General features: G+C 36.7%; 1 protein-coding gene across 1 annotated transcript in view; it reads left to right on the top strand.

The window, feature by feature from the left end:
• The window catches only part of DSCAM (DS cell adhesion molecule), a 776,379-nt gene that overhangs the window by 582,448 nt on the left and 177,930 nt on the right, over positions 1 to 16,001 (top strand). The window contains exon 16 of the mRNA XM_036744150.1: positions 12,911 to 12,981. Within this exon, the coding sequence (XP_036600045.1) occupies positions 12,911 to 12,981 (71 nt within the window). The remainder of the gene's footprint in view (positions 1 to 12,910; positions 12,982 to 16,001) is intronic.

Genomic DNA, 16,001 nt, shown 5'->3' with positions numbered 1-16,001 from the left:
TATTTCCAATTTTCACTGAATTTTTTTTCAAGTGATTCTTTAGCATTAACTGATGTCTTTGCTGACCTCCTAATTTTGCAAATGAGAAAACTGAGCCCATAGTAGGGTAATGTTTTGCTCAAGTTTACACAGTTGGTAAGCAGTAGTGCTAGGACTAGAAACCACATCTCCTGAATGCCTGTTAAGTGCTTCATTAATTACACTAAACTATCACCCATTTAGGTCATGTATCTAGGACCAGATATAATTTTTTATGACTAAGATCAAATGAAAGACTAAAAGAAACTTTATTTTTCTATTTATTTGAGTTTTCTATTGTTTCATTTAATTTCATGGGATCTCAATTAATCAGAGAACTCTTGTTGCTTTTCTTTTTAAATAAGTGATAAGTAGGGTAACAGAAATAATTGTGGTTGGTTAGGAGTAGGAAGGGGCAGCTTGGATAATTGTGAGTGGGGCAGTGTAGTTGTCATGGTCTTTATAGAATCCATGAAATCTTGAAAACTAGGTTAAAGGATAGAAGGTAAAAAAAAAGAATGAATGTAATATTTACTTATATTTGAATACTTGATTACCAAACAAATCTAAGTTTGGATGCTCTATTAAGTTTCTTTCCCCTACTATATTTGACCTTGACTTTTTCATGTAAATACTCAGCCTCCTTTTGCCCAAACTGCAAAATGATCATTACCCCCATTACAATGCTTTATTTTGTTTTCTTTTCCCCTTTCTTACATCCAAATGATTTTGTGAATATTAATGAACTATGACTTTAGAGTTCTCTGAATTCCTTAGTGATACCTTGATAATATGGATAGAGCGCTAGAACTTGAGTTAGAAGACTGTTGTTTATATTCCAACCCTGACACCTACCACATGAGTGCCTATGGGCTAACCACTTAATTCCTTTGAGCCACTATATCCTCATCTATGAAACAGGGATATTGATACCTGTTGTACCTACCTCAGGATTGTTCTGAGGCTCAAATTAGATAATTTATATACGATGTTTTGCAAACTTTAAAGCAATTGTTATTACTGCCAGAAAAATAAATGTCCATGTGTCACACGTGCTTGATAAATTTGAACTTGATTGTTGTTCTTCAAATGATCTTCAGTTTGAGCAAAATCCCTGGTACTTCAGTATATTGAATATTTTAAAACAATAAGTTTTCTGGGGACATTATCCATTAACAATGAAAGACTTTGCACTTGCAATCTCTAAAAATCATAACTCATGCCACCTTCCCACCAACCCCTGATGTTTTCCATACAATGATTGAATTTGTGCTGCATTTTGCTATGGCCTATGGCTGCCGGAACTAGCTGTTCCTTAATGCCAATAACGCTTTACTTTCCGTTTGTGTTTGGCCTCAGATTCAGATGGCAGTTGCCATGGCAGTGTCTCTTATTCCAGGCAGGAGGGCAGGTGAACAACCTTTCTGTTCTGTGTCTGATCATTTACACACCATTGTCATTCCTAGACTATTGCCAGATTGCTGATTCACATTAATTAGCTCTACTTGGAAGTTAATTTTGATTTGGGGGTAAACACTTTACCATTCAACTCCGTCTCATTTAACTTATGAAGTTGTAAGCATAAGTAAAATTCTTTTAAAACAAATACGCATTCACACATTCCTGCTTTTGCTTTGGTAGATGGGTTCTCTCAAATTAAATTAAATGTCAGTCAATTAGTGTTTCTTAAGCACTGTACTTAGTGCCAAGGGTTCAAAGAAAGGCAAAAAAATAATCCCTGCCCTCAGGAAGCTCATATTCTAATGGTGAGACCACATATAAATAACAATGTATATACAAGATATTTAGAGTATAAATTGAAGGTGAACCATCTCAGAGAGATGGTACTAACAATAGGGTGGACCAGGAGAGGCCTCCTGCAGAAGGTGAAATTTGAACTAAACCTTGAAGAAAGCCAGAGAACCAGGAGGAAGAGGTAAGAAAGCAAAGAATTTCAGGTCTGGAGGACAGATAATGAAAAAGTAGAGAATGGAGATTGAACATTATTTTCAGATCATAGAGTATGTGAAAGAGAGTAAAGTATAAGACTAGAGAGATAGGAATTTATGAAATTTCAGATGGCTTTAACTGCCAATGGAACATCTCATATTTGATCTTGGGGGTAATAGAGAGCCACTGAAGTTTATTGAATAGGGATGCATGCACATGGTAGCTATATAAGTACATACGTGGGAGACATTGTGAAGGTAGAAATTACAAGACTTGAAAAGAGATTGGATAGAAGGGATCCGTGTTATGATGACACCAAGATTGAAAGCATAGGTAACTAGAAGGATAGTGGTTCCTTTGACAGGAATAGGAGAGTTTGGAAAAAGGGAAAGTTTGGGAGAAAAGATAATGAGTTCTGATATGACCATAATGAGGTTGAGCTATCTAAAATACATCAAACTTAATATTTCCAAAAGGCAGTTGGTGACTGCCTCCTGCCTGGAGGCAAGGAAAAAGGTTGGAAATGTAACAAAAAAATCTACAATGAAGAAAAACTGAAGCACAAAGTTTCTGAGCATGATCATTTATTAGCAAGGCTAGGAGATGCCAACAAGTGAGACCCCAAAGCACCTCAGGAGCCAGACAGAGCAGTCAGTTGGTAAAGGTATGTGGTAGGCTTACATCTAGAATGATCATCTGACTTGCTTGAAAAAGAGCATTTCCAAAGTGCGTGGTAAAAGGAAAACACAAAGTCAGTCAGCATCCTCTGGAAGGTGTGAAAAGTGGTCCCATACTAGGCTTATGGCCAGGTGTATCGGTAAAGCAAGATTCACGATAGTGATGGTGACCATGAATATGCCTGTATAGTTCGGTATCACAGAATATAAGAGACTCTCCATATAGAAGGCAGAAGAAGTAAAACATTTATTCAGATGCCAGAGGATCAAATCCCAAAACCAATAACTCCGGTTCTACAGAGCAGCAATTGTATCCCAAAACCAGTGAGTCCACCTTATCATAATAGCCCGGAAATTAAAACACAATATCACAGCAGGGAGCCAGGCCCTCCCTTAACCTTCTCCTCTGTTGGGGCCTTTCCATAAACACTCATTCACAAATCCTAACTGCTCTCTCTCCCTCTCAAGGTTCTCTGTCTCTCTGTCTCTCTCTCTCTCTCTCTCTCTCTCTCTCTCTCTCTCTCTCTCTCTGTGTGTGTGTGTGTCTCTCTCTCTCTCTGTCTTTCTCTCTCTCTCTTGCAGTTCTCTCTTCCTTGCAGTTCTCTCTTCTTAGCTTAAGGGCTACCCTAAGTATATATACCCTTCTTAAGGTTTCACACATAGTTAGCAAAAGGGTGTGGACCTACCTACAAACAAGCCTCCCCTAATCAAACTTCCATTAACTAGCTCCACTTGAGACCTATTAAATAGGCAAGGAAGATCTTTTAATCACATTAAGACCATACCAAGCAAAACATCTTATGATCATGTCAACTCGATAAGTTCAGGCTGTAGCCCAGAGAAATGAAGAAGTTAACTCACATAAAAAGTCACATCATCTGTAAACTTCAATGTTATGTAGTCAAACTGTCTTTTGGATTAAATTAATTCATAAGTACTGATTCTAGTGACTAAAACTAAACTATACCTCTTAATTATTAATCTATCAATAATTAATAAATACTAACAGCAATTTCACAGAGATCTGGGTAGAGAGGATAATTAAATTCATAAATGCTGATGAGATTATCAAACAAAATAGCCTAGAAGGTGAAGAAAAAAAAGCTAAAAAAAAGACCTTGGGAGACACATGGTTACTGGACATGACCTGGATGACTATCTAGCAAAGGAGTCTGAGAAAGATCATATAGGTGGGAGGAGAATCAAGAGAAAGCAATATTATAAAAACCTAGTGAGGAGAAAGTATCCAAGAAAAAAGGGTGATCAACAGTATTAAATGCTACAAAGAGGTCAAGAAGAATAGGACAGAGACATTAGACTGACAATGAAAAACAAGAAAAAACTGGTAAATCTGAAGATAGTGAAAATGATTGGACCAAGTGAGGGTTCTTTTGTTTTATTTAAGGAGGAGAAGAAATAGGCATATAAGTAGATAAAAGGAAACTGAAGATGAGATAGAAAGCAACTGAGAGAGTGAGAGACAGAGACAGAGAGACAGAGAGATATGATAGAAGAGCTGGGTCTGTTGTGGACAGGGAAAAGGGATAGGGTCAAGGGACTTACCTTGATAAGTAGAAAGGCCACCTCTTCATGTGAGACAGTGGGGTAACAAATTTGTGTGATATGCAATGAGAAAGAAAGGAAAAGAGAGAGCTTTCAGTAAATGATTTCTGAGTGTGTGTGTGTGTGTGTGTACACACACACCCACACATATATACATATATGTTTGATTAAACTGAGATTATTAACCCCTTAAAGTTACTTTCCTTAGTAAAGCAGATCAAAATAACCTGTGTTGGCAGCCCTCTGTGTGCTGGTTGTTGTTGGTTTTACACAGCCACAGTAGCTGCCAGCACATTGTTGCTACAAAGGGTAAATAAATTAGAAAGGCATAGAAGATTGTCTTTCCTCAATGAAGGCCCAGGTGAGAATTATGTAAGCTAAATTTGTAGTGGACAGAGCAGCTGTGTGATTTTTCTCAGTTCCTTTCAGAAGCATGTCATGGGATCAAAGGAGGTGTAAAAAGATTATGATCGGATAAAAGAATTCTGGAATTCACAAATATGGTAGTGGAAAACTTGGTGATAGCAAGATCAAAGGTATGGCCATCTCTATGTAGCTCATATGGAATGGAGGAGTAGGTGAGAGGAATTGACTAGGTTGGGAAATGTCAGGGAATTTGAGAGAGCATCAATTTTTATGTTGAAGTATGACGGCAGGAGTCAGTACAGTGAGAAATGCTCTGGACCAGGCACTGAAGTAATTAAGGAAGGAAGGAGAGTGTCCTGGGGGTGTGTGTGTGTGTAGATATAGATATGGATATAGGTATAGATATATAAATACATGTATGTATGTGTGTGTATATGTATAAATATGCATAATAGCCAATAGGCTCTGGATTGAGAGAGAAAATTTGAATAGCATGAACCTTAAGGAAAAAGAGGTTGCTTAATGATAAGAGAGAGTCTGAAAATCACAATAGGGAGAAAGGAGTATTCTAATTCCCCCACCAAAATCAGTAAGTCAGAGGACATGAGTGAAGGTGTAATCCATACTGGGAAATACACCTGGGAGTCAGTATCATCAGGAGGGAGTCAGGTCTCAGTGAGTGGCAAAAGATGAAAGAACTGAGAAAGGAAAAGGTTTAAGAAAAAAGCATGTTTGTTCATTGTGGAGTAGGCATTCTCAAAAGCATAGTGTAAAAGGGTAGCTAGATCTGGAGTGGGACTTGGGGGAGGGGAGAGGGTTAAAATGGATGGGTTATGAGAAAGAAGGCAGTAAGGAATGGTACAATGGCACAATGAGGTGTGTGCCTTGGAACCTGGGATTGCAGAAATTAAAAAAATTAATTGACCCCATGAAAACAATAAATCGTTACAGTAAGAGAAATTAAAATTGAAATAGTTCTGAAGTTTCATCTCATTTCATGCAAATTGGCAAAGGTAAAAAAATAAAAAGATGAGACTCATCAACCTTCCTTTCCAATTATTCTTCACAGTTTGGGATAATTTTATTCTCACAATAGAGATAATGCTTAATGGATTTTCAATATTCCTTGCCAGAATCTGTGATTAGTCTTACATTAAATGACTTGCTTCTCCAGTTTAAACTGCACCCTGAATGTTACATTTTACCTAGTGTTTTGTGACCTAGTTTGGGTATGACTGACCCTTTCATAATTTTCATTACAAAGCTGCCCTGTGAGACTAAAAGATCAATAATATAGGAGGAATCTCATTGAAAATGCTTTTATTTTCCATGTAGATGGTCAAAGAATGAAGGCTCAGGATTACAGAAGGACCCTGGTATCATTTTGGGTTTTATTTTTTCAGTCACTACTGAAAAAATTACTTGTCATCTATAAGTACAGGTTTCAGTACATGGTTCACTGTGAAAAGTGTTCTAGGCTTGGAAATGTAGCTGAAAGGTGAAAAAATGAGATGATGTCTTAAGAATTAATATTCTACTTTGATATTGGTGATTATCAGAGATGAGTGTTACTGTGAATCAAAGGATAGCAAAGTTGGAATGGTGGTGAATAAGGTTGGGTAAGGGAAGGCAAAGGAAGAGCTAAAAAAAACCAACAGATTATGGTCAAATAAGGGGATTTCAGAATTCTTGAACATGAAAGTCATAGTGGCAAGATCAAGGGTTTGATCATCTTTACATACACCTGACTCAGGCTGGGGCATAGGGAGTGAGGGAGTCAAGAAACTGAATGGTTAAGCTGTTTGAGGGAAAGTCGTATGGAGCAGTCCCTTAGTATGAGAGCAGAAGTTGAGGAGGAGAGAAAAATTGTGAGCTATGTACCAATCCCATTGAGGAAGAAATAGGAGTGACCAGAAAGTCTGTAACTGACAGATACAAGGATTTGAATTGGGTGGTAGATGTGAATAACACTGACCTCAAAGAAGGAGAGGTTCGTGAGTGATAGAAGTAGGGAAGAGAGTCTAGAAGTATCAATGGGGAGCAAGGATTATTCCAAGTCTCCCACCTGAACCTGGAACCAAGGAAAATGAATGAAGGTTCAGTCAATACTAGAAAGGTGGCCAGGGAGGCTATGGCATCAGTGAGGATCCAGATTTCACTACTAGCAAAGGGAAGGAGAGTGAGAGGTAAAGATATAGCATGAAGAGAAGTCTGTTGCCTATAGAACAGGCATTCCAGAAGGCACATTCAAAAGTTTGGGTAATTATTGGTTGGAGCTTTGGCATGGTAAGATTGAGGAAAATTGGAAGAAGGAGTCAGTTATTGAAGGATGGGGTGTGGAGTTTGAAGTTTGACCTACAAGGGTTCAGAATTATTGGGATGTATAAATTACAACTAGTTGTGAGAATTTTCACCATTAAGTAGAAGGCACAACTTCTCTTTCCAAAAGAGACTAGATATCTGCTTGGAGACAAGTGCATTATAAGATGGAAGGCACATGGTCTGGCAGTAGAACTTGTTTCAATACTCTTCTTCCCTCTGAAGGCAGGAAAGGGTACAATAGGAGATGGAAGTCAAACTTGCAAAACAGGAGAAGGAATTCCTATTCCCACTGACTTTCCTCTTCCTCTTCTCTCAAGGGAAGTTGTAGTAGGAAATAGAAAATCTGAGCTCAAAGGGGAGAGAGCTCCTCTTTGGCCCACAGGTTGTCCACATCACATTTGAGAGATTGGGCTTGCAGCAAGAGGTGGAAGTTCCCTTGTGTTAGAACAGATAGAAGTTGGCCCAGTGTCTGAGCAGGGAATGATAGACTTCTAGCGCAGGTTTAAATTGCTTTGGAGCAGATGGAAGATGTTGGGGTTAGTCCCTTGTCACCTTCCCACAGGGGACATACTCAAAGCAGGAGATGGAAGGGTCTTAGTCAGTGGAAGGTCTGGCTAGAAGGCAAAGATTCCATGAGATAACAAAAATATTAAAACAAAGGCAAAAGACATAGAATATCGAAAAAAATTAAGTATCTCACAGCAAAAATCTGGAACACCCATTGAGAAGAAAAAGTTAAGAATCATTGGATTATCTGAACACCATGACCAAAAACAGATTCCTATTTCAAGGAATCTTAAAAGAAAATTGCCTATCTCTTACAACAAGAGGGCAAAGTAGAAATAGAAAGAATCCACTTGTCACCTCCTTTTAAAAAAATATGAAAATGCCCAAGAAAATCACAGCCAAAAGCCAGAGTTTCTAGTTCAAAGGAAAAAATACTGCAAGCAGCCAAGAAGAAAGAGTAAAAGTATTAAGAAGCCACAGCAGGATTTAGCAGCCCCCACTATGAAAGAGTCGGAAATTTGTAATACCATATTCCAAAAGGCAAAGGATATGGACTTACATCCAAGAATAACTTATTTAGCAAAGCTGAATGTAATGCTACAAGGGGAAAAATAGACCTTTAATGAAATAGAGGGCTTCCAAGCATTCCCGATTAAAAGATCAGAACTGCAGAGAAATTTTGAAGTTCAAAAACAGGAATGAAGAGGAACATTAAAAAGTCAACATGAATGAACAATAATAAAAAAACTAAAGATAAACTGCTTACATTCAAATTTAGGGAGATGATACATGTATCCCCTGCATCATCAGAGGTCCAATTAGGGAGGAAGTCCAATTAGACAAGATCTTAGAGTGGTTCTATTATGTTTTTATGATCTTAAGAAAAATAGGAGAAGAGTGAGAATGAAAAGAAAGGAAGATTAGGAAAAATTATCTCACAATCAGAGTGTGCAAGTAGACCTCTATACAAACAAGGAGGAAGAGGATCTGATTCTTATACCTCGCTCTGATCTGAATTTGTCAAATAAAAGACCAAATATAAGACACAAATAAATACACAGAGTTAGGTACAGAAATGCATTTTACTCAACCAGGACATAGAAGGGAAATGGGGAAATGGAGGGAGGGGAAGTTAAAAAAGAGGGTACATAAAGGGAGAGATTAGTCCTAAGCAAAACAAACTCTAAGGATATACAAATATGTTTATAGTTCTTTTTGAAATATCAAAGAACAGGAATCTGAAGGGGTGCCCAGAAATCAGGGAATGGATGAAAAAGTCATGATGTATAAATGTGACAGAACATTACTGTGCTAAGCCCTTATTAGTGTAATGGCCAACCATTATTTCAGAGGACAAATGATGATACATGCTATTCACTTCCTAATAGAGAGATGAAGGACTCAGAATGAATAATAATCTTTTTTAATGTTCAATGTTAAAATTTGTTTTGATTGACTATACGTGCCTATAATGGGTTTTGTTTTTCTTGTGTTCTCAGTACAGTGGAGGGAAGGGGTTGGACCATGAAAATGCAGATTTGGGCTAATTAAAACAATTTTTTTAAAAAAATTATATGAACAAAATTAATCAGTACTAATCTAAAAGATTAATGGGATAAAAATCAAGGCAAAAGAAATGAATAGAGACAAACACAAGGTTAACAATTATAAGTTTAAATGCCAATAGATTAAAAAATTTTGAAAACAGAAATAGCAGAATGAATAAGAAAGCAGAAGCAAACAATATATTGTTACATATTATATATGCACATATCTATCAAAAAGAACAACAGGCTTTATATAAACTATATAGAACTATAATTCATAGAATAAAGACACCCAAAAAACAGACATATGCAGAATGAAAATAAGAGATGGAAATAAAATGTACTATATAATGATTCCAATGTAGTAGGAGTTAAAATTATGTTATTAGACAAAGTAATAATAATAATTGATAAGCCAAAATACTATATCATGCTTAAAGGATAATAGAGACAAAGAAACAAGGTTAAAGCTAAATGTATTTGCACAAAAGGCATAGCATCTGAAGTTATATAAGAAAAGTGAACTAAATTGAACAAAAAATAGTAACATAAGTAAAGGAGATTTTAAGGGTTTTTTCCTGAGATAACTAAATCTAACAGAAAGACAAAATAATAGAACTGAGCAAACTTTTGGAGAAATTATATCTGAAAACCTTATTATAGCTTCTGAAATATGTACATTAAATTACATATACATATATGTATGTATGTACGTACACACATACGAGCATCAATGATCCTTTACAATCAATGTGTTCTTATACAGAAATTACAAATAAATGTAAAAAAGCAGAAACACAAAACATACTTTATGCCATGCAGTAAAAATTACAATTCAGGAAGCACAAGCAAAATGGAACCTTAATAATTAATAATGAATGAGTCAAAGAATAAACTATAGAATTAAGTGACAACTTATGCTAACTACAAAAATAAGACATGCAAAACGTTTGCAAATGCATCCAATACAATCCTTTAGAAGATATGTATATGAAAATATGCACAAACAAAATATGAAAAGTGAGAATTCATGAATTTAACTATAACATTTAAAAAAACTAGAAAATCAATAAACCCAAAATAAAAATTTCTGAAAATCAGGGGAGAAATGGAGAGAATGGAAAATAAAATGTTATAAAATTTAAAACAAAGCTACAAGCTACTCCACTGAAAAGACTTTACTGAAAAGTATCAACTAACTTTTAGTTAACATGAAAATAAAGGGAAGAAAATCATGTTCGAATAAAAAACAAAAAAGTGAAATTCAAACTCTACTATACAGAACTATATTCTATCAAAACAGGGAATTCAAAAGAAATTGATCAGAATATGAAATGGGAACATTGACTGGACCCATGATTTAATTGGTCTGCATGAGTAAATTCCTTCTAGACGCCAATTGCCTGTTAGTCTCCTATAAGATAAAATGCAGCCTACTCAAATTAGCATCTAATGCACTTAACAACCTGACTGCAAGCTACGTTTCCAGTATTTTTCATCACTCTTCTTCTCTACTTTAGCCAACCTAGTTTACTTGCTATTCTCCAAAACTGGATTTCTATTTCCCACCTCAATGCCTTTGCACTCACTGCTCCTTCCCAATGCCTATAATAAACTTCCTCCACCCCTCCATCTTTTACAATCCTTTTCTTCTTGCAAGTTTCAGTTCAAGTGCCTCCTCCATGAAGGCACTCCTAGTTCCCCTAGTTGTTAGTGCTTTCTCCTTCTTTAAAGTATCTTTTATTTCCTTAACTATTTATATTTCACATCTCCTCAAGGAGGTAGGACAGGGAGTCTTTTTTTAGTTTTTAAATCTTTGTATTTCCAGAACCTTGTACAGAAATGTTTGTTGAATTGAGTTTCTTCCTCATGCAGCTTCCGTTATATTATCTGGTCTTTAGGGGCAGTTAATATGGCCAAGCAAACTGTTTCATGCTTCTTTCTGCTTATTCAGTCCTTTCCCTCAACTATATATGAGTCCTCTGAACCTCTCAGCCTCAACATCCTCCTTTGTAAAATAGGGATAATAATAGCACTTACCTCACAGGTTTGTTGAGAGAATCAAGTGAATCAAATCAAGTCAACCAAAATTTATTGAGCAACTATTATGTACCTGTACTAAGCATTGGGAGCGTTGAGGATACAAAGAAAATAAAAAAAAACAAAAAAAACCAATCCTTCATTGAGTCATAGCTTTAGCTGAATCATCTCTGTAGTACTAATACAATGCTTTAACTGAAGTTGAAGAAAATGCAGTACCACCCAGCCAAGCTAGTGGCTGAAGGAAGAAAAGACCAGAGCTATCCATCCATTGAAGAGAGACCCCAAAGAGTTCAGTGGATTGACCCATTCTGGAAAGATTTCCCACCCTGAGAAGCAGCCAAACAACCTGTCCAATCCAGCTTGGTAGCAACTAGCCACTAACAGAATAGGCTGCCCAGCTCCACCCATTAGTGACTGCTCAGTAGCAGAGCAAACTTCCTTGTCCAGCGCAGAAGAATCTGAGCCTAGTGAGGATCCAATGCAGCTGTGCAGTGACCTACATGAGACAGACTGAACCACCATCCCTTCAATACACCCTATCCTACAAGGAGCATGTCAAGCTGAGCAACAGGACAATTGTCCATCATTACCATGCACTGCAGCCAATATTGTGAGCCCCCTTCAGAGATAACATTGAGGTCCTACAGTTCAGTAATTATGCGTTGCTTTGGCCACTTATGTCCAAAAATATGGCAGATGCTATGGCCAACACAGCAAAAATTATTAGATTAATAGAAACACTAGTGGCAAAACATAGTGACAAGTTTCTCCAAAGAAGCAAATGAGAGAGCAACTGATTAAACACACTAATATCTCAAAATGTAGAATATGGAAGAAAAAAGAAAATTAATAACTTTTAAAAGCAAACATGATCCCTATTATAAGCAAAATATATTGATCTCAAAGACAAGATGTATAGCAAGAACTTAAGAATCATAGATCTCCCAGAACAGCATAACAGGTAAAAGAATCTGAATAACATGATACTGCAAATAATACTAAAAACAGCTGTTCAGAACTTTTGAATACAGAAAACAAAGCACCAAATAAAAATATCCCCAGATTGCCCCCCCAAAAACCCTAAGACACTTAATAGCTATGTAGCATTGCATTTGTAATATTTTGACAAACTAACACGATTATTTACGAAATATGCCCTGAACCTCCTTAACAAGCTGCTCAACCCTCTGCCACCTTGCAAAAATGCCTAGGTTGGAAATCTAGCTGATATCTAGTTGCCCCCATCAACCCAGAGTACTAGAATTGGACTCTTCTGACTCTGGAGAATACAGTAAGACACATCCTTCTAGTTAACCAAGGGGTAGCTGAGAAACAAGATTAAAAACTTTGCTTGCAGATCTCTTGTAGATTAATCTATAAAATCATAAAAAATAGTATGCTTCCATAATATGCTTCCACTCACATTTTTTTTATTTTAAAATTTTTTCCTCTCATATATATATATAGTCCCTACCTAACAAGAGAAAATCAATTGGAAACCCATATTCAGACTAGAGAGATTAGAGACAATTTAGAGACAGGTCTTTTGAAAAAAATTATAAAGGTTTCCTTCTTCACATTGCTCAGAACAGCAAATAGCCACAAAAATTACATATCATTTAACAAGACTTCAGGGCAAAAGCGAGTTCATTCAGTATTTGTCACTAAATGGAGCTCCCTAAAAGGTGGCTCAACAATCTTGTTTTGCTCTTAAAATTGCTAAGCCTTTATATTTATGAATATCAATTGTAAGATCTTATCATTTGTTTTTTAATAAAAGGGAAATATGTCATTCTTTGTATGCAACTACCCTGTTTTCTTTTTCATGCCAAACATGTCAGTGTCTACTGATATTTTATGCCATGTGCTTTTGAAGCAGATTTCTAACCTGCATTTGGATTTTTGATTTTCATACAGCTCCTGATGGTCCACCTCAGGAAGTTCAGCTTGAGCCCATATCATCTCAAAGCATCAGGGTCACCTGGAAGGTAAACAAATCAGAAGCCCGTTATACTCATTATGTTTATTCATCACTAGAGAGATTTTCATTTATGTCATACATTATAATGGTTAGACACTTTGAATGTTAATAGAACTGTGTTTTAAGTTGGCAAACCTGTTCAAAAAACAAGTAAAGACTTTATAAACATTAAATAATGTTATGTCAAGTGCTGCTACTGTGAAAAGTAATGTGTTCATTAGTATCTATTTTTGTTCTTATATTATAATGGAAAACTAGAACTAGAAAGGACCTTGGAGTTCATCCAATATAACCTCCTAATCCTACAAAAAAAGGAATCTGAGACCCAGAGAAGTTGTGATTTGCATAAGATGATAGTTATTGTAGGGTCTGATATGGGACTATATTTTTTACAAACATAGAGATGTTAACTTTACAAATTCAAGAAAAATGAAGAAGAGAGAAAACTCTGAACACTTAATTTCCAAGAAAAACAAGGTTAAAAGTGATTAAGGAAAGAACCTTGAAATAAACACTGTAAATGAGACAATGTTGGGGAGGGGAGATAAATGAATGGAGTGAATAAAAAGGTGTTATCTTATATGTTCCATTTTACTTTGAACCATTTCATTATGTGCCAGCCACAGTGCTAAACCTCGAGGGCTTTTATTCTAATGAGGAAGACGATAGATAGAGCAGACAGGTGGTCAGAGAGCGTTTTTAGTTCTGTTTAGTTTTATTTTTTGTGTTTTCATTTGTGTTTTAAATTTTTTTTAAAAATCATCAAGAATTTTCCCCCTCTAATTTCCCCCTGGTCCCCCAAAGAAAAAGAAAAAAAGAAAGAAAAACAAAACCTTTATAACAATAACGCATGGTCAGGGAAAGTTTGTTGTTATTCAGGGAAGTCACAGATTTATACCTATGAAGTCCTTATAAATAGAAATGAAAATGCTACTTACCAACTTTCTTATTACCACAAAACATTTTTTCCAAAATTCATATTTTCATACTTATTGAGAGCATATGCTACAGATAGTAGGATTTATACAAAACCTACTTTAAAGCCTATGAGTATTTACAATTCTTCTATGATATTCTGATGAGGTGTTTGGGTGCCTGTGCTTGGACTCTCGTTCTAATATCACATTTCTCCTTAGCCCCTGCTTGGGTGCCTGCTCCTGGACCCCATTTCCAAAACCGCATCCAGTTCTAAGTCACATCTCTCTCTAGCCTCAAAACACTGTCTCAGGCAGTTTCTCTCCAGCTCAAGAGCAGCATGCCCTACTTATAGAATTTATTGGTTTGAACCAGCTGTGTATGGGCTAAACTGGCTGTGTACTGGTTCATAACCATACTTACTACTCACTGACCTATGATATGTATCTTAGACTTAGATATATGTAATACTCCCTTATGTTTATCTGGTTTAACAAGACATTGATGGGGACAGCCTGGGTATTTCCCAGTCAGTCCTGACTGTTATTTGACTTAGTAACTTTTCAGGCCTAAAATCACACTTCCATGTACCCCCCCCCCGGGCTATTTCCCAGTGAACTCTGGGTAAAATGCCTGGCAGTAGATACTAGATGTGCATGTTCCTTTAAGAATTAACTACTCCTTAACCATTCCCATCCCACCCCAAAACACTTAATTAGCATATTTGGCACATGTTTTACTATAGAATATCCTATATAATCTTTACCTGTATCTCCTTTTAGATTGCAGGTTCCTTAAGAACTCTTGACCACTGTAAAGCCTAACAATAAACTTTTGCCAGCCTGACTTAAAGATTGCTTGGGTCTGTGAAATCATTCCAGGTGACTTTGCCTTGTGAACTTTGATCTCAGGATTCCTAACTCCCTGGGTTTAGCCCTCAACATTTCCAGCCAAAGAATAATCTCTGGGAGGCTCTAGAAAACTTGAGACATGACAGAATATAATAATAATATAACAGCATTTGTGTGGAGCTTTAAGATTTTCAAAGTACTTTATAAATACTGTCTCATTTTATCTTCACAATACTTGGAAGTCGGTGTTATTATTATCCCCATTTTACAGATGAAGAAACTGAGGCAGGCAGAGGTTAGATAATTTGTCCAGAGACACACCATAGGTAGCAAATATGTGAGACCAGATCTGAATTCCAGTCTTCTTGACCCCAAATTTTAGCTGCCTCCTCTCAGAATGTATCTGCCCTCTGAATATCAGCTTAGCTAAGTACAGAGGAGCCGTGAAGAAGACATCAATAACTACTGATATACAGTTCTACTTTCTCACCCTTCTAAAAAAAGAGTTCTTAATCTTTTTTGTGTGTTTTAGACCTTTAGTCAAGTAGTAAAGTCTATGTACAACTTCTCAGAATAAAATTTTTAAGTGCAATAAATATTCAGAATTACAAAGCAAACCTATATTGAAATAGTGATCAAACTATTAGAAAAACAAATGCCACCTGAATTCCCCATGAATCTCAGGTTAAGAACTACCATCTAAAACCTTTATGAGAATTATCTACACAGGGAAAGAGGATATCCTTGATTAAAATATCAGAAGGTAATAGGCAGGATTTCGCAAACAACAGAACTCATCTTCATAAGTTACACAATTAAAGAACTATTGTCTTTAGAATCAAAAACTACACTTTTAAAATATTTGTTGATGGGGGAAAATATTTCATACAACAGAGCAAAATATAGTAATATTGTTACAATCAGGGGGGCGGAGCCAAGATGGCGGCTGGTAAGCACGGACTAGAGTGAGCTCCGTACCCGAGTCCCTCCAAAAACCTATAAAAATGGCTCTGAACCAATTCTAGAACGGCAGAACCCACAGAACAGCAGAGGGAAGCAGGGCTCCAGCCCAGGACAGCCTGGATAGTCTCTGGGTGAGCTCTATTCCACACGGAGCTGGGAGCTGGGAGCTGGGAGCTGGGAACGGAGTGGAGCAGAGCCCAGCCTGAGCGGCGTGGACGATCCAGTCCAGAAGCCGGGCGGAGGGGGCCCTAGCGCCCTGAATACGTGAGCAGTTACCAGACCCCTCGACCCACAAACA

This window comes from Trichosurus vulpecula, chromosome 2 (genome assembly GCF_011100635.1).
Source record: "Trichosurus vulpecula isolate mTriVul1 chromosome 2, mTriVul1.pri, whole genome shotgun sequence".
Lineage (NCBI taxonomy): Eukaryota > Metazoa > Chordata > Mammalia > Diprotodontia > Phalangeridae > Trichosurus > Trichosurus vulpecula.
Note: the sequence above shows the minus strand (reverse complement) of the source record. Positions and strands in the feature narration are given on the sequence as shown.